Source organism: Triturus cristatus, chromosome 9 (assembly GCF_964204655.1).
Source record: "Triturus cristatus chromosome 9, aTriCri1.1, whole genome shotgun sequence".
Lineage (NCBI taxonomy): Eukaryota > Metazoa > Chordata > Amphibia > Caudata > Salamandridae > Triturus > Triturus cristatus.
In genome coordinates, this window is record NC_140592.1 from 1,228,149,092 (window position 1) to 1,228,168,002 (window position 18,911).

The 18,911-nt window shown below is 49.6% G+C and overlaps 1 protein-coding gene across 4 annotated transcripts in view; it reads right to left on the reverse strand.

Moving 5' to 3' along the window:
* Nucleotides 1-18,911, reverse strand: part of RYR3 (ryanodine receptor 3) — a 2,047,168-nt gene that overhangs the window by 1,595,780 nt on the left and 432,477 nt on the right. For 2 of the 4 annotated variants that reach the window (XM_085627312.1, XM_085627311.1), the window contains exon 4: nucleotides 1,294-1,314. The exons of the other annotated variants lie outside the window; for them this stretch is intronic. In XM_085627312.1, the coding sequence (XP_085483438.1) occupies nucleotides 1,294-1,314 (21 nt within the window). The remainder of the gene's footprint in view (nucleotides 1-1,293; nucleotides 1,315-18,911) is intronic. 4 annotated transcript variants of the gene reach the window in all.

An 18,911-nucleotide genomic window follows, 5' to 3' on the forward strand; every position in this document is an offset into this window, starting at 1 on the left:
CCTTCATTCCCAGATGATGAAGCTAACCTCCTGAGGTTGATGATGGGAATTTTTACACCTATGCATACACACACATATGCATACTTGAATTCGCAGCTTCACTAGTTCTCAGCATCACCTTTATTCTTGTGTCAAGGTCCTCCATTGTATGAGACTCATAGTTGTTTAAGTATATTATTATGTTTTCACATATGCATATATATGTATATATATGTATTTTCTATATGCTCCGGGATCCCGCACATGGGCGGGGATTATTCATAGATTATGACTATTGATGAGTATCCCCTGGATGAGAACTGACTTGTCCTAACAATCTTTGCAACTTGCGGTTGCTCCCACACTCCCAGGATGACGACCCCCATCCCCCCCACCCCCAGGCACATAGGTTATTGCCAGCCTCACGGTATCTCTCCGGTTTATTGGTAGGTGTGCATTTGGCTCGTCAGAAGGGGCGAGGGTGGGTTTTAAGAAGTTCCCTTATTTGGGATACATTTCTTTTCTGCTTTCTGATCTGTTTGAAAACAAAAAGGCAGTTGCCTAAGCAGCTTGGCTCCTACATTCACACTGCATGAGTGCTATACCGAGATAGGGCGCGGCCCTCTCCACGATCTGCACCCCCTCCTGAGACGCGGTCGGCCCAAGTTAGGTTGTAGGCACCATGCTGTGTAATCTGTCCCTTATAGGATTGGTTCATTATGTTACCTGTACCTCTCGCATTGTACATTCCTTCGCGGCTGGCCGGCCGGCGGTTGTAGGCGGCATGCTGTGCATTTGCTTTATTATTTACCTTGCCAATAAAAGAGATTTGATACTAAAGGCATCTACTCTACGTTCAGACATTTGCTTCTGACACTCAGGCTGTCATACAGAACTACACCTCATATGTGGCCCAGTCGAAGCTTCTGTAAACATCTTACTTGTATCCAGAATTTGCCGGAGCAAGTTACTTCACACCTGAATCACTCAGTATCACTCTCTGGACCATCAGGCAAACACGCGATGTTCATACGTGCAGTTTCATTTACTATGCCGACATCATACTACCATCAGGAAAAGGGAACTCTAACGAGTCTAGTAGATACTTATACAAGTTTCAAATGGCTTTGTCTCACCCTTTGCTGGGGGCCGCTCACACTTCTTAAAGCTCACGTTACCAATCATTCCAGCAGGAGGGAAGGGCAGTCCTTCTAAGCACTAGCAAGTGAAAGGTCGGTATTGTTACAAAGTCAGTTCTCAATCCCATGCAATGGAAAAAAATCCAGCAACAAAATGAACGAGGACAGAACATACCCATCTGGACAGGTCGCTTTTCTAGCAAAGTAAAAAATAAATAAAAGAATGATAAATAAGGGTTAAAAAGGGGTGCCAATTCCGACGGTGACCTGCTGAAAATAATAATTAAACAAAATGGGGGGAAAGTCAATTATGACAAGTGATTGTTCTGCGGGACATCTTCTGAAAAACGAAAGGGAAAGAAATTGGTTATGTTTTCAGGAGAATGGGGAGAGGGCTCCGTGACTGACCTGTAGGAGTACAAGACAATGAAACAAAGCTATGTTAGCTCAGGCAGCAGTATATGTTCCATGCGTTAATGCTCAATGTTTTGCTCTTTTTTTTAATATTACAGAACTGTGTGTGCATTTTTCAGGTTCCTGTAAGCACTGGATTCGGTCTAGACGTTTTAGTTGAAACAGGAGGCACTGATCAAATACTGACAGTCTGTTTGTTATTACTGACTTGGCTGTGGTAACGTGAAAGCAGCCTAATTTACACATGCTTCGGGAGTATGTGATACATACATGTTTATGAACATGCGCACTGGGTGCTTGCATTTACGGACCAACAGGGAAATAAACAGAACTTCTAATTTCAGGTCCTGAATTGTGGACTGTTCGGGTATTTGAATCTTTGGGCCAATTTTCAGATCTTAATTAATTTGTGGGAGGAAAAATTGTATTAAAGGTATACCACTAAATAATGTTCTTAAAGTGATTACCTGAAAAACATCCCACTAAACTTTCAACACCCACAAAACATTAAAAGAGTTGTAACAGACAATCCCCATAAAAGAAGGGTGGCTGGAATGCACAAAGGCATGAGATGCCGAGCTGAGGGCGCTGCCAGTACCGTGTCCGAGCTGTGCCAATCGATGTGGGCTCCTGCCATGTTTATCCCATCGACCTCGACAGCTCCAACTCCTCACGCACCACAAGACACCCCACAGTTCATAAACACTGCAGGCCTTAATGCCACACATGCTCCCCACAGAGAAGGAGAAGTAACTGCCTAGTTAGGGTGACCAGATGTCCCTGATTTCCCCGCACAGTCCCGGTGTTCAAAGGACTGTCCTACGCAGCGCACATGCGGCGCTTAGGAGGAGACCTTTAGTAATCGATTGCCTTTTTCTGTCAAAAACGTGCACGCTTTTAGGTCTCGCCTATGCAGCGCCCATGCGCTACATAGGAGGAGACCTTTAGTAATCGATTCCCTTTTTCTGCCAAAAACGTGCATGCTTTGCATTGCTTTCAATGGCAACACGTTTGGCGATTCCCTTGCGGGAGTGAACTTTAAAATCCATCTGTTTGTAATTAACAGATGGTTCCTGCTCGCTCCCGCAAGGGAAACAGGCACAGGCCTCCTCCTCTCTCCCCTCCACCTGCTGCCTCCTCCTCGCCTCGTCTTTTTTTAAAAACTTTCAGCACGAGGCGCGTGCGCTTGTTATTTGGGGGGAGGGTGGACTCTATTGTAGCATTCTTTAGACTTTTCACCGATACTTGAAGGATAACGCCTTCAAACTATTTGCGGGTTATAAAGTAAATGAAGCGGAGGTGGTGACAGCGAGAGTGCGCCGTAGATGTGTGCTTTACCGCGCATCATTGACGTAACGTCTTCCTCTCGCACCCATCAATTACTGAAAATTTCAATCAATTAGTTGCCGCCATTGCTCCCAGGGTGGGGGATGTGCACTGCCTTCTAGGTTGTACTCTCGGGTGAAGGCGGCTGGTAGCTGATTCCCTGGGAGCCTCGCCGGGTGGAAGGGCAGATCCCTAGAGGTCTGAGCCTCCACCTGGACCGCATGTGAGCAGCCCCAGCAGAGGGCATCTCTGCCTTGTCCTCGCTCTAATGTGGGCATTGCATGTGTCGAGCAATGCCCTGGGGGAGCAGCGGCCCTCGCACTTTACACGCATTTCAGATACAATCGAAACAGATGCCTGGCAGCTACACCTAATCCCTAGGACACGATCTGCCCAAGTTACAGAAGAAAAAGCGAAGGGGAATAACAAAGTTACGCAATACATTATTTCATTTTGTCCTTGTGTAAACGATTATTGAAACAACCCAACAAAACCAGTAACCAGACAATAAATGTGGCTTCCGGATGGGTAGTTCATACTTATCGAGTTACTTCTGAAGAGTACAAGCTAACAGCCATTGTGAGTGATTTGGTTTTTGAGAGGGTAGTGTTAGTTTTAGTCTCATGTGTAGTGTGCTGCGCTTTCATTTCCAATGCGCACATTCACCTTGAGAGTTGCAGCTGAGAACTCAGGAGTGTGTGGTCCACAACCACCCCCCCTTCCCCTGAACACACTTACACACACTCCTCTCCCAAAATACTGAAGGGGCGCCGTGCGTCCTCGATCCCTGCGGGTACGGACAACAGGCTGAGTCGGGCGGGCTGCCCTGCCACCCATTCACGGACAGAACAGAGTATGCTGACAGGTGGATCGGAGGTCTCTTGTGCAGGCGGACTGCACAACCCTGACCTTGGGAACACACTTGGAGATGCTTGGAATGATCATGAAGCAACAGCAGTAGCGGTGCATTTAATGTTGATTGCTTCTTGAGTGAATGCGTATGATCATATAGTAGTGGGCCGTGTTACACTATGAACACGAAATGGTGCGTTGAAACTAGGCTTGGGCGGCAAATTCCGTCCCGCTCGCGGAATTTGCGGAATTTCGATAATTTCGCGTTCCGCGGAGAACGCGAAATTGCCCAAAATTGTGCTTTCCGCTACTTCACGAAATTTTTTCTTGTTCGCGTTCTCAAAATGCGTGTTCGCAAGATATTTCTCCCCGAGCACGCAAACAGCAACTGTGAACAGGAAAAAAGCATCGCGAACACGCAATTCCGCGTGTTCGCGGAATTTCTGCATGTTCGCAGAGATTTTTTACCGTTTCGCGGAGATTTGCGTAACGCGATTACGCAAATTCCGCCCACCCCTACCCGAATCATGGACCGTTAATCCCCTGCCTCGAAATGCAGACGGGCCATTCACATGTCGCGAGCAGGGGACGCGGGAAGGTAGGGTCTATGGAGGCACAATTTTATTAGCAAAAACAACCGACCTGTTGAATTGCTGTACTTGCTACCTCCTTCAAAAGCCTACAAGAGCACGTTGAAAGGGCAGCATGCTCAAACTAGTACGACAACACGTTGGTCCGTGTCCCTGCTACTTCTGTGGGTTGGGACCCTGCAGGTTAAACATACGAACGTCACGGAGCTCACGCTCAGACTTCAATCTCTTTGTGGTGGATAAATAAACTAGTGTTGTTTAGTTGGGGTAATACTAGTCACTTAAAGCTCTATAGAATATTATCTGTTAGGTAGCAGTTTACAGCGCATTTCAGAAGTTCTTGTCCCTACACCAGGCTCCTTTCGCTATGCATCACATTGCTGGTGTGAACCGGGTTGTTTTACTTTATCTAAAAACTCAAATTTCTTCTCATTCATTAAATCAATCATTAAAAACGTTGAACCGCTGCTTAAAAACACTGCATTGGTTTAATGGGACTGAAACACAGAGCTAACACTGTAAACAAAACATTAATATGCATACTGCTTGCCCTGGGGTATGAGACCGCATTGTCGATGAACGAACAGGCGAGGTTCGCACAGGTTGGCATCCATTTGGCCTCAAGACCTTACAGATTAGTTTTTCCAGACAGTGCCCGCATTGCCTGTGGTGTGGTTTGTCCAGCTGAGCAGACAGAAAATAAATATATAGGAAACGAGTAAGCGCTCGTATTCCAGGGGCTTTGTTTCCGGGTGTAGACGTCAGCAGTGCTGGCGTCTGCAGCTTTGGTCAGAGTAGTGTAACCCTCAGAACCGGGCTCCTGTTCCCAAGCGGGAGTGCGTCATCCCTGTCTGGAGAGCGGGGCCTGCCGAGGGAACACCGCACAGGGGAATCTACTTTCTTATAGACGTTGCTGCCTCAAAACCCTGATCTCCCTCATGTGCAGGTTGCAGCTGTTATTCTTGTATTGCAGGGACTAGGGAGCAGGTTTGGTACTTCATTTTGTTGGTGATGGACATCTGCCCATAGAGCCCATGTTTTCCACTCAGAGTCTTGTAATCCCACTTTCACCCTTTATAGTATGAGGTTAAAACTCCCAGCATTCAACATGCTGTTTGTTAATAGACCTTGATTGCCTGAAGGTGTCAAAGAACTAAGGCCAACATAACAGGCATGGTTGTGGCTTCTATTGCTAATATACTCCGGTGCACGGCTGTATTATACTTTCCCTGCTTCTCCTTTTGGCCTGACACTTTCTTCCTGGATTTGTGTACGGCCAATACATGCTGACATATGTTTGGCCTTGCTGCCATACAGTGCCTTTTTTGGTTTTTTTCATATTGACTTTAACAGAGATAAAGCCTATTTTTTAAATCAAGGCATCACCTCACATGCGCTTTAAACAAAATAAAGATGAGGCGCTTAGGCAACATGATGTGGAGTATGGCTGTCTGTCACCAGATAAAATGAATACTGTCGACATAAAACCATTTTGTTACATAGGTCTGTAATGGTGTCTACGTTGTTGTCTGCATTGTTATAACATCCACATCTACACCAGAATGAGGTGTGCATCTACAGCAGTCTGATATGTGCATCAGCAAAAGTAAAATATGCACTAATATAATGTAATAAATGACATAGAGCACACAATAGACAAAGATGCATGGCAAAACTCCTGAAGGTATACAAGGAACGATGGCTGCTCCATTGATACTGCCCAATGTGCCACCAGTTTCTTCCTTTCCATTTAACAATTTCAAATATGCAAGTATGATAAAGTTTCCAACATCACAGACTACATTCTTTAGTTATTAGCAAGCTTTAGCTCTAGTGGTATACAGTCTTGTGCATGTTCCCAAGTGGACCTGTGTATGATTGGCTGACCCAGTTCAAATCTTTTTTTTTTTTTTGCATTCTAGGATTTTTAGCGTCATTTGTCCAGTTATAAAAAAAACTGGACTTCCAGTCCCAGAATACAAAGAAACCCAGACTGAAGCAGCGAGTCATACAGGTGACTGGAAAACGTTGATGCCAGTGTGAAAATCTCTTGCATAGGGTTAGTGGATTGTGTGAAAATTGCGCTAATTTCACATTATTTCAACTGTTCCAGTGAAAAGAAAGTAAAACAAGCATTGGCATAGCCAATAGGTCTCGCCTTTGGTACCTTATAAGTGTTTAACCATGCAACAGTCGATGTTGTTACAATAATGGATTTTGTGCTGCATAACTAAAAACGTATAAGGTCCCAAAAGCGAGACCTATTGGCTATGCCAATGCGTGTTCTAGTCAGCCAGGAGGAGTTCGGCTGCATGCCTGGTGCAGCAGATAGTGAGACTGATTGTGGAGGAGGGCAGGGGGGTTCAAGGTAGAGGTCGTGCCATAGCTAATGTTAGTTATGCATTGCTTTTAAATGTGTGGTATATATATATATATATATATATATATATATATATATATATATATATATATATATATATATATATATATATATACACACATGGCGATACAAAATCGGGACAGGCCAGACTTAATGGTAAGACTAAAGGCATTAGTCTTAGTTTTTGGCTGGTCTGTCCTGGTTTTTTCTTCTCAAAATCTGGTCACCCTAAGCCTAGTTACACAACACCCTTCTCACGTGAATACGCCCATGCGGCGGGAACCGTAATCCCATTCTTACACTGGTGGAGACGTGGAAACAACACGGAACAGTAAAAATACAATAATCCCGGGTTGTATGCTGAGGGCATAATGTCTAATGGAATTAATTTGACGGTTTGTAGCTTGACAATGACATGGGGAGCAACAGGAAAGCGGAGGGCGTTGTAATAACTGGGGGGAGAGACGATTCACTTTGGAGGGCGGGGAGGGAGCTTTGGTGACCTGTAATGCACCTGCTCAGTGGAGTTTCGGGTATTTTCGTTTTATATCTCCCCACATCGCATGTCGGCCTTACTGGGCCACGAACACACACGCAGAATCTTCTGGAAGAAACGCCTACATTTGAGCACAGCCTGTCACAGACTGTTGCTCTCGAGGTGCGTCGAACACTAGCAGCGCATGGACGCCGATGGGTTTGTGTTTTGGAGCAGGCAGGGGAAGTGTCCCAGGCGCTCTTCTGGGACCTGCACCTTCAGGACCCAACACAGCAAACTGCACACCCCGGCTTAATTCTGGGCGGGTAGGTGGCACTGAGGTCAAAGGTTATCCTGGCCGTTGCCAATCAAGGGTTCGTTATGCTTGACGGACATTTGCAACGGGATCTCAGCCCCAGCAGGTGGACAGCTGTGACGTGCTACGCTGGAGCATGGGCGTGTCAGTGAGATTTATGAGGTGACACGTGTGATCCCCGAGTTTGCAGTGACTAAAAGAAAGCAAACTCATTGTAAACACGAACCGAACTGGCCACTGAGCCTGTCCCGCACTGTCTCAGCAGCAGACAAGACTAGGCGGACGCCTAGGGCGGCAAAAACATGAGTTTGGGAATCCCGTTCAACAATTCGACGTGACGTGAAGTCTCGTTCGGCGCCACGGGCAGGGGCCGTGTGCGCCACTAATAGCCTGCTGCAAAATTCCCACCCGCGGTCCGGCTGAGTCACTCGCTGACGACTACAGCCACGCCTGACGTCACCCGGCCTGTGGAAATTTAGCCTGCAAACTGAACATTATCTGCGCCATCTTGCCTCTCCCCAGCGCCACGCACAGCGAATGCACGGCCGCCATTTTAGGCACCCCACTCTCTCCCCGCTCACTCTCGACCGCCAGCGCTTTCCCCTGGCGCTGCGAGCATCCCCCGCGCGCCGGCCACCCCCGCTCTCTCATACAGGCCATAAACCCTCTCCTTCTGCGCGACCCTGCTACGGAACCACATCCGACCGACATCCCATACATGGTCATGCCTCTCCTTTGATAACCCCCTTCCTCTGCGCCCCATTGTCCGAACTGGTCCCAGGCCATCACCTAGCCCTGCGGATGCAGTTTATTGCCCCTACTGTAAGGGAAACACCCCGCATCAAAGGGATTACAGTAGATCAAAGCCCCTACCCCCTGAGACCCGGCCGGTTGCACACACCGCCGGGAATTAGCGGAATTCCCTGCTGCGCGATAGCCATCTCCCACTGCGGGTAGGGTGGGAACTTCTACTGTATCTATGTGTGGGATCGGATCTGAGCCGGGGCTTCAGGGGATGTTCTTTCAGGCATCAAGAGAATCTCAAGAATATACTATATGTAATAAAGCAATAAACCGGTGTATAAGAGACCAGGTCTCAGAGATGCGGTTAGAGCACCTCGTGACGATACCTTGCTGTCTGATCTGATGTGTTCTGCTCCGACGGAATAAAACTTTGTTTCCTGCCTTCCAGTCTCCGGCGCCTGCCTCTTTTATTGGTAAATTATCGAGTGGTATGAGAGGCGATTACCGCCGGGCAATTACTTGAAAGGATACCGACTGAAACTGCCGCTACCATTTAACAATTGGCGTCCCAAACGTGGGGCCCATCAGCGACACGTGGATCCAGTGGGAGAGGTCCCGACGACAGAGTGAACGACTGCAACGATCGGGAGAGCTCCTGCCCAATAGACCCTCGTCTGGCAGCCGATCATCCGAACTTCACTGGTTCCGAGCAGACCTCTCTCGAGTGATCTACGGTCCTGACTGGGAACCATCAGGAGTGCCGCGGCAAATACGGAGAGTAGAGGACGATCGGGCGCTGGAGGCGGAAGACGAGAAACTGTCCACGCGGTCCGGGTAAGGTCGTGATACACGACAAATTGAGAAATAATTGATTGATTGTTTGAAGCTTTGGAAATTCTAGTATTGCTCATTGATTGCTCTTTTTTGAGATATTCGCTGTCTACAAACGGGGAGGAGTAGAAATACTCTCTCTCTCTCCCTTTGCAGATAGTGAAGGGTAGGTAACGCAGACTTTTGTCCCCGTTGAAACCCGTCGTGCCTATCTTTATCTCCCCATTGATTGATTGTCCGAACATTGATTGTTTTGAAGAATAGTGCTTTTTGAGATATTCTCTGTTTGCAAATAACGTAGAATAGGAATATTCTGTCTAGTCTTTGCAAATAGTGAAGGGTAGGTAACGCAGACTTTTGTCCCCGTTGAAACCCGTCGTGCCTATCTTTATCTCCCCATTGATTGATTGATTGATTGTCCGAACACTAGTTGTTCGATATTGGTTCTTTGGAGGTATTCTCTGCTTACAAATAACGAAGAATAGAGATATTCTGTCTAGTCTTTGCAAGCAGTGAAAAGATAGGTAGTGCTGACTTTTGTCCCCGTTGAAACCCGTCATGCCTATCTTCTCCCCACTGATTGGTAGTTGGTTCTGCCCGGACCGCTTATTAGAGGTGAACCACCCGGCTCCACTGGAAGGCACCGCTAATAAGGACATGTTCACTAAATATGGACTAGTCGCCGTAGCCTATAGCAAGCTGTGGCATAAATATACCAAGAAGGACCCCGAAAGTCAGTGGCCACTGATGGGATCCTTCGACGACCGCAAGATAGAAGCGCTAGAAGTAGCTCTGCGTAGCAATAAGACGACGCCTACTATGCTTGACAGTATTGGCATGTGGCGCAAAGAAGCGACGCAACGGAAAAAGAGGGAAGAAGTAAAAGCAGAAAAGGAATTACGAAAGGCAGCTCACCTTGCCGCTAGAAAGTTAGAAGAAGACATAAAGGAGAGAAGGGAAACTAAACTAAGACAGGAGCCCGAAACCTCAGGCCAGTACGCTGTTAGGACCCCTTCTCTGCTCTACCCTGAGTTGTCCTCCAAGCAGCGAACGAATGACGAATTACTGTTAGGTCCCTCGATCATTTACATGCCCCCTCCGTATGCACCCTCCCAATCAATAGTGCAACACCTACAACCCCCGAACACGAGCGAAAGCAGTACAGGGGCCTCGGCCCTCACGGCCTCCGCGCCGGCTGAGCCTCTTGTGCCGAACCCAACGTCGACTACAACGCTAGGCGACCATGAGATAGGAAAGAAAGAGTCCACCAGAATGAATCGATTAACTAAGGATGAACGAGCAGGAATTGACAAGATAGTAGGGACGCTGGTGGAGCGAAAAGAACGTGAGGAGTATATAACAGACGTGTATAAATCGTATGCCGACAGCCGCAGACGACACTTCGTCGTACGGCTCTGTTATCACGCCCTGAATGCATATGAGGATAGGTACCACGATAAAGGTCCCGAAGGCTTAGCGGCCCTATATAGGAAGGTAGACATTGGGGAAGAAAGAGAGGGCGATGTAGCGAACCTCTTCACTCGTACACTCGAGGTCTACCGACACCTTAAAGAACATCGACAGACCACCAAAACAGAAACCCCCATAGCAACTAAGCCCCAGGGAGGAAGGGCCGATGCCATGATGCCCATTAAAGAAGCTGCCCCCTACTGGGTCCCCCCACGGGGTCAGGGAACACACGACGACATCAACAACCCAGATGCGAAGGGAAGGGTTGTATATAACTGGGTCTATCAGCCATGGGACCGGCAAGATATTTTGACTTTTAGAAAGACTCTACCCGACTTAAGAAAGAACCCGACTGCCTTCTACACGGAATTGGGTACAGCCTTAGGCTCAACGATAATGACGTTAGCAGATATCGACTTGTTCTTTGGGCTATGCCTGCCGGCTGATGTGTGGAAACAAATCCGGAAAGTTGACCACGCTGAGCCGTTCGGATATACCTGGGTACAACTCGATACCATAGATAAACAGCGAGAACCAGGACAGAAACCCCCGAAAGCCATCTTAGAGCTCCCAGACAAGATTGTACAAAAGCTGAAGACTCTAATCCCAGAAAGAAAGGTAGACTGGTCGATAGTGACGGCTTGCCGTCAGAAACCCCAGGAAGATGTGTCTGAATACTTCTCCCGATTCGAGACTGTGTTTTCCGATTACAGTGGCCAAGACATGACCACCGCAACCGGACACCACCTCTTTGTCCAGAATTATGTAAAGGGTCTGTCTCAAGAAGTTTCCCAGAAGCTACAGACCAGCGAGAGCAGTTGGGCAGCCTCCAAACCCGCAGCAATTCTCCAGATGGCCCAATACTACGAAAACCAGAAGAACGAGAACGATAGGGCGTCAGAGAAGAAGAAAAAGGAATTAAAGGAGAGGGTGATGATAGCTCAGTTGCAAGGGGTGACCATAGGAAGGGAACCCCCAAAAGAGAATTACCAACCAACCGCCCCAAGAAAACTACCCCCTAGAGACCATACACCTACACCCTACAACGGACGGAGAGACTTAGATGGGAACCAATGTGCGTTCTGTAGAGGGTTCGGACACTGGAAATCCCGGTGCCCGGTCCTTCTGGAAATGAACAAAAATAGGGACCCCAGAGACACAACATATGACCCCAGAAATAGAGGACAGGGACGAGGGCACACGAACAACACCATCAACAACAGGCCAGGCAGACCAAACACCTTTGATCGCCCCCGACAAAACCAGTATCAGCAGTCCGACTACGAAAGCACCCATGACTTCGCATAGGACCGCCAGGGACAAGGGAGGGATCCAGTCGAACTCTGTGTTGACCAGCAAGGTCCTTACGTTACCGCTAAGGTCTTGGGCACAAAATCTCCATTCCTGGTAGATACTGGGGCGACACGTAGTGCGTTATCTAAACGACTGATTCCTAGGGCACCCTTGTCTGGCTCACACGTAACCTCAATAGGCTTTGACGGAACGCCCTCCACTAACCCCTTATCAACACCAATCTCCTTTGACTTAGAAGATAACACCACTGACACGACCTTTCTGCTCTCCTCCAACACCCCCGATGCTATTATGGGACTTGATTTGCTAAAGCATTTTCGAGCCACCATCAGATGCTCCCCAGACGGAGTTCGAGTCATCCTACACGATAACCCAGATCTGTCCAGACCCTGTCACACACGGCGTATGCTCTCTATAACCGATGCTGATATGTCCCTACTCGACACATTACCTTCACATCTATGGGCTAAAACCGACTCAGATGTAGGGCGCATGGTGATCGACCCGGTACACATAACCGTCCGACCGGACGCAGTGCTCCCGAAGCTTCCACAGTATCGGATATCACCCGAAGGCGAGAAGGCATTGGTGGAAATCATCGAGTCCCTGGTCGAGGCGGGAGTGGTGGAAGAAGTAGTCAGTAATGTTTGCAACAGCCCTATCCTACCCATTGTAAAGAAGCAAGGCGAGGGGGATGAGAAAGCCTACCGTTTCATTGTTGACTTGCGAGAGGTTAACAAAGTAGTCATACCCCAGTACCCCGTAGTCTCAGACATCACCACCATCCTCACCCTGATTCCATCCACTGCCACCATCTTTACTGTTATTGACCTCAAGAACGCATTCTTTTCCATCCCCATCCACCCAGACAGCCGCTACCTGTTCGGCTTCACTTTAAAAGCCCGTTCGTACAGATTCTGCAGGGCACCCCAAGGTTACACTGAGAGTCCCAGTATTTACAGCCAAGCCCTCAAGAGGCAACTGGATGCAGACCAACTACCCAATGGAGTGGTGTTGATACAGTACGTTGATGACATTCTTTTGGCGGCCGACACCACTCCTCTCGCCGTCACAGCCACCATTCACCTCCTCCGCTTCCTTGCGGAGAACGGTCACAAGGTCTCCAGAAAGAAATTGCAATTCTGCCAGCCCCAGGTAACTTATCTAGGCCACCTACTATCCAAAGACGGGAGGAAACTTACCCCTGACCGAATTCAAACCATCCTAGAAACCCCTGTTCCCAAAACTCAGAAGCAAGTACGATCCCTAGTGGGCCTCACCTCCTTTTGTCGACAGTGGTTGCCAAACTTCAGTCTTACCATAAAGCCTCTGCTTTCCCTGCTGGCTAAGGATGTCCCCTTCCCCCTCCCCTGGACACCTGAATGTCAATCCTCCTTCAAAGAATTACGAAACGCCCTCTGCTCGGCCCCAGTCCTAGGAACCCCAGACTACACTAAACCTTTCTCCCTCTTCACCCACGAAAGGGAGGGATGTGCGTTGTCTGTCCTAACCCAGTCCATAGGCCCTAAGCAACGCCCTTGTGCCTATTTCTCTGCCACTCTTGACCCCGTAGCCAGAGCTCTGCCCGCCTGCCTTCGAGCAGTAGCCGCCGCTGCTGTCTCTATCCGACAAAGTGAGGGGATCGTGCTCTCGAACCCCCTCACGGTATTGGTACCCCATGCTGTTGACACCCTCCTGAACCAAACCAAGACTCAGCACCTGACTAGCGCACGACTGACTGGTTATGAACTGACTCTGCTTGCACCCCACATCACATTAAAACGATGCACCACTCTGAATCCAGCTACACTACTGCCTCTCCCTGACGCTGACCCCAATGCATCTCCTATACATGATTGCGTGACCCTCACCGACAAACAAACCAAGAGTAGGGTTGACCTCCGGGATACTGCCTTCCCGGACCCTGACGGAGAACTGTGGGTGGATGGCTCATGCATCAAGCTCCCCGATGGCACCACCTCAGCTGCCTATGCAGTCACCACAGCCCGAACAGTTGTTGAGACAGCCCGCATCACACAACGATCCGCACAGGCGGCGGAACTAATTGCTCTTACACGAGCCTGCATCCTGGCAGCAGGGACAACCGCAAACATTTACACAGACAGTCAGTACGCCTTCGGGGTAGTTCACCACTTTGGGCTCTTATGGAAAGAGAGGGGATTCTTGACTTCTCATGGCACACCCATCCTGCATGGAGATCTAGTCTCTGCCCTGACCGAAGCAGTCCTCCTCCCCACACGGTTAGCTGTGATCAAATGCCAGGCACACAAGAAGGTGACAGACATTATAGGACAGGGAAATGCACTGGCTGACATTACTGCCCGAACCACAGCCGAGAATAGGTCCACGACCCGTATGTACGTGACCAGGTCACAAACTGAGAAATGGAAGGATGCTAGGGAAACAATTAGGGATATCCAACTAGCCAGCACACCACACGAGTTAACTGAATGGGCCCGGGTGGGATTGAAGGACGATGACGGTTGCTGGCGAACCAAAGAGTTGAACAAATGGTTGTTACCAGATTCATACTTGATCCCCATGCTGACCATGGCACACTCCCCCGCACACATAGGGTCTGCCCCCATGATCGATCTCATCTCTAAAGTCTGGCACAACGACAAAATACCAGACTCAGCCAAACGTCTAGTCGAACAATGCCTAGTATGCCTCCAACACAACCCTGGGAAAGGAACTGCTGTACCCCGGGGAGGGTTCGGGGTCCCCAATCACCCCTTTGAAGTCCTACAAATGGACTATGTCCAGCTAGAAAGGTGCCAAGGTTTGAAGTATGTACTTGTCATTGTGTGTGCCTTCAGCAAGTGGGTGGAAGCCTACCCAACCCATGACAACACCGCTATGACTACCGCAAAGGTACTACTGAAGGAATTCTTCCCCCGATACGGCCTTTGTCGAATTTTGTGGAGCGACAATGGCCCCCACTTCGTAGCCGAAGTTATCCAACTCATCTTGAAAGGGTTGGGTGTAAAACAGAAGTTCCATGCGGTCTTCCATCCCCAATCTGCAGGCCTGGTTGAGCGACACAATGCCACATTGAAGCTTAAGATAGCAAAAATAGTCGCCTCCACAGGGCTAAAATGGCCAGACGCTCTCCCACTAGCATTGCTATCAATGCGTTCCACCCCCACCAAACACCACTTAACCCCCTACGAGGTCGTCTTCGGGCGGCCCATGAACCTTTGGACTGCACCAAAACCGACATCCATCCACGACGTCCCGGACGTCCTCATGTCTGATTATCTGTACAATCTAACTAAAACGTTGTCTATCATCCATCAGCAGGTGCTGCACGCCATTCCCGATGTTTCCAGGGGCCCCGGGCACGACATCCAACCTGGTGACTTCGTCTTAGTGCGTAACTTCCAGCGCACCAAGAGTCTGGAGCCCCGGTGGATGGGCCCCCTGCAAGTCCTGATCACCACCCGAACAGCTCTTCGAGTGGAGGGGAAACGCAATTGGCTGCATGCACACCACTGCAAGAAGGTATCACCGACCCTGACAGCCACGGACAACGTCACCGCCCAAGAGGTACTTCTGGACAAAGACCGACCATCCCTGAGCCGCCGCCCGGATACAGAGACACTTGAATTGATTGAATATCCCGATCCCACTGTGCCATCCAAAGAAGGGTATAACTTGCGACGAAAGGAGAGGACTTCGGCTAAGCAGACCACAGGCTAAGTGGAAATCTCAGAGCGGTAGCCCAGTCATCTCAAAGGCCACCAGGAGAGAAACTAAGCAAAGTCTGTGGTTCTGCCCGCTACCGTCTCTCGAAGGTGATGGAAGCGCCCGACATGAAGGTGATGGAAGCAACCGGACGTCCGAAGATCCACTACAGAAACCCAAAGACTGACCGAATGCACAGCTTTAAGACAATAGCACTTTTCATTTCCCTTCTCTTTTGCCTTCTCCTCGTGGTCACCTTCTGGATCATGGAGGAGAGCACACCCGCTCATAAGACATTGCTGACCACCGTTCAACCTACCACCACGAAAGAACACCATCTGATCTCACTTTCACCCCAACTCCGAGAAAGGCGTAAGGAGTTCTGGAATAACTCTTTTGTGCAGTTGCTCCACCAACACAATCTTGCCACCAACGCCACTAACTGCTGGATCTGTGGATTGCTGCCCCATGCCACTGGGCACTCAATCCCTTTCATCCCTTCACCTTTTTCTGTCCATGGTTCCTGCCTCGCCTGGCTGATCCTCCTGCAGGAGAGCTACAAGGACAATGCCTCTTCCGGCAGAACCATGTCACACTTCTACCATGGGTTCTGGCTGAACAAAACTGGTAGAACCTCCGCCCTCTTCTGCCCTCTGAGATCGAACACTTCCTTTCACATGGACATCCCCGCCAAAGAACGAGTTGAAATGCAAGTGTTCAACAATCCAGCCAGACCCACCTTCTCTTACCTCCGAAAACGGACAGCCGCCACCCTAACAGTGGCCCTGTCCGTCATCAACATCACTGGATCTGTATGCCTCGAAGGCCTGGGGGCACAGCTGGTGGGCCACAGCTCCTGCCTCATCACCCGAACATTGGACTCAGTTGACCCACCCTCCTTTGTTGCCTCCCCGAATATGTACTTCGTCTGTGGTACTAAGGCCTACACCTGGCTCCCGAAAGGTTGGGGTGGCACCTGCTACATCGCCTTCGTCCTTCCCCCGACATATGTGGCTCCAGAAAACCATCACCGACAGAAACGTGCCAAAGACATTGTACAAGCCGACTCCACCGGAGCACAGTTCATGGACGCAGTAAAGGGTCTTGTTCCGCTCTGGGGTCCGATGGCAAACAGCCGTGCCATCCGCCACTTAACCCAGGCAGTCGAAACAGCAATGAACATTACAGCTGGCGCCCTCGCCAACAACACCGCTGAGCTTCAGGCCGTCCGCCTGGTGGCTCTTCAGAACCGCCTTGTTCTAGATGTGGTTCTGGCTGATCGTGGAGGAGCATGCCGCATCATTGGGTCCAGCTGTTGTACCTACGTACCAGATAACTCGCCCTCAGTCTACAAAGCAATTGAACACCTCCACAGACTGTCCACAGAGGTCCATCAAGAGCAAGAAGAATGGTCGCTGGGGAGTTGGTTTTGGGACACTATTAAAAGTTGGGGATGGAGGCTGTTTTCATTTATCCTAATACCGATTGTGATACTATGTGGATGTTGTTTGGGGATTCAGTGTCTGCCACCTTTATGTTCGCTTTTTATGAACTGCATCTGCCCTAAGACTTTGAACTTTGAAACAGAGCGGATGAAAGCCCTCTATGAGGTGGAAGTCCGCAGTATTATGGGGATAAATCCGAACTAGACAAGCTGGCGAGATATGTTAAAAGGGAGGACTGTGGAAATTTAGCCTGCAAACTGAACATTATCTGCGCCATCTTGCCTCTCCCCAGCGCCACGCACAGCGAATGCACGGCCGCCATTTTAGGCACCCCACTCTCTCCCCGCTCACTCTCGACCGCCAGCGCTTTCCCCTGGCGCTGCGAGCATCCCCCGCGCGCCGGCCACCCCCGCTCTCTCATACAGGCCATAAACCCTCTCCTTCTGCGCGACCCTGCTACGGAACCACATCCGACCGACATCCCATACATGGCCATGCCTCTCCTTTGATAACCCCCTTCCTCTGCGCCCCATTGTCCGAACTGGTCCCAGGCCATCACCTAGCCCTGCGGATGCAGTTTATTGCCCCTACTGTAAGGGAAACACCCCGCATCAAAGGGATTACAGTAGATCAAAGCCCCTACCCCCTGAGACCCGGCCGGTTGCACACACCGCCGGGAATTAGCGGAATTCCCTGCTGCGCGATAGCCATCTCCCACTGCGGGTAGGGTGGGAACTTCTACTGTATCTATGTGTGGGATCGGATCTGAGCCGGGGCTTCAGGGGATGTTCTTTCAGGCATCAAGAGAATCTCAAGAATATACTATATGTAATAAAGCAATAAACCGGTGTATAAGAGACCAGGTCTCAGAGATGCGGTTAGAGCACCTCGTGACGATACCTTGCTGTCTGATCTGATGTGTTCTGCTCCGACGGAATAAAACTTTGTTTCCTGCCTTCCAGTCTCCGGCGCCTGCCTCTTTTATTGGTAAATTATCGAGTGGTATGAGAGGCGATTACCGCCGGGCAATTACTTGAAAGGATACCGACTGAAACTGCCGCTACCATTTAACAGGCCGAGGTACTAGTGTGCAAGATATCGCAGCGAACTGCTAATGTGAGGTTTGCGTGACCTCTACTAGACCACCGACCTACCACAGAAAACCTCAGACTCCGGTGAGCCCGTTATCTTTTACCAATCCCTGTGAGTGTAGCACTGCACGCTCGTAAGACCTCTGTGTTTGATAGCTTTTTAGGTCGAGGACTACCGGTCTGCCGAAAGGCAGAACCGGAAGTCGGAGATTTTATGACTTGGAGAAGAGGGGCTTTAACCCGCCCCTCTTCTCCATTGGCTGGCCTCGTAAATGCTGGCCAGCCACTGGAGAAGAGGTCAGTCACTCCGATTAGGCCCCGTCCTTTTCGGATCGGGGGGCGTATTTTTTGCGAGAAGTCTCAAGGAGGAGACAACAGCAAAACACACCCCCGAATCCGAAAAGGACGCTGCGGTGGTGTCTTCCGGTGCCCTCGGCTTGTTGGTGATGCAGGGAGGCCGGGACTCGTGCTGTGGCCAACCTGTTTGAGTCAGCTCAGCTGCTTAACCATCCGGCGAGAGCGCGGGCATCCCGCCTCCTCCCCACTGGAGGAAGGAAGGGGGCCGGTGCAGACTCGTGCCAGTGGTGGGCTATGCCTGGCTTTGGAGAATGATGAGGGTGATCGAACGCCTACTTGTCAGAAGTGCATACAGCAGGAGCGCATCCTTCGAAGCTTATGACGTCACAAACTGGCGAGGGAATGAAGCGGTCTAAGCTCCTGACATCACAAGCACCGTTTGGAATGAAACCTGTTCATCTCATGACATCACAAACAGCCATTACAAGGAAGAGTACCAAGCTTATGACATCACAAACAACCATTACAATGAAGCGTTCT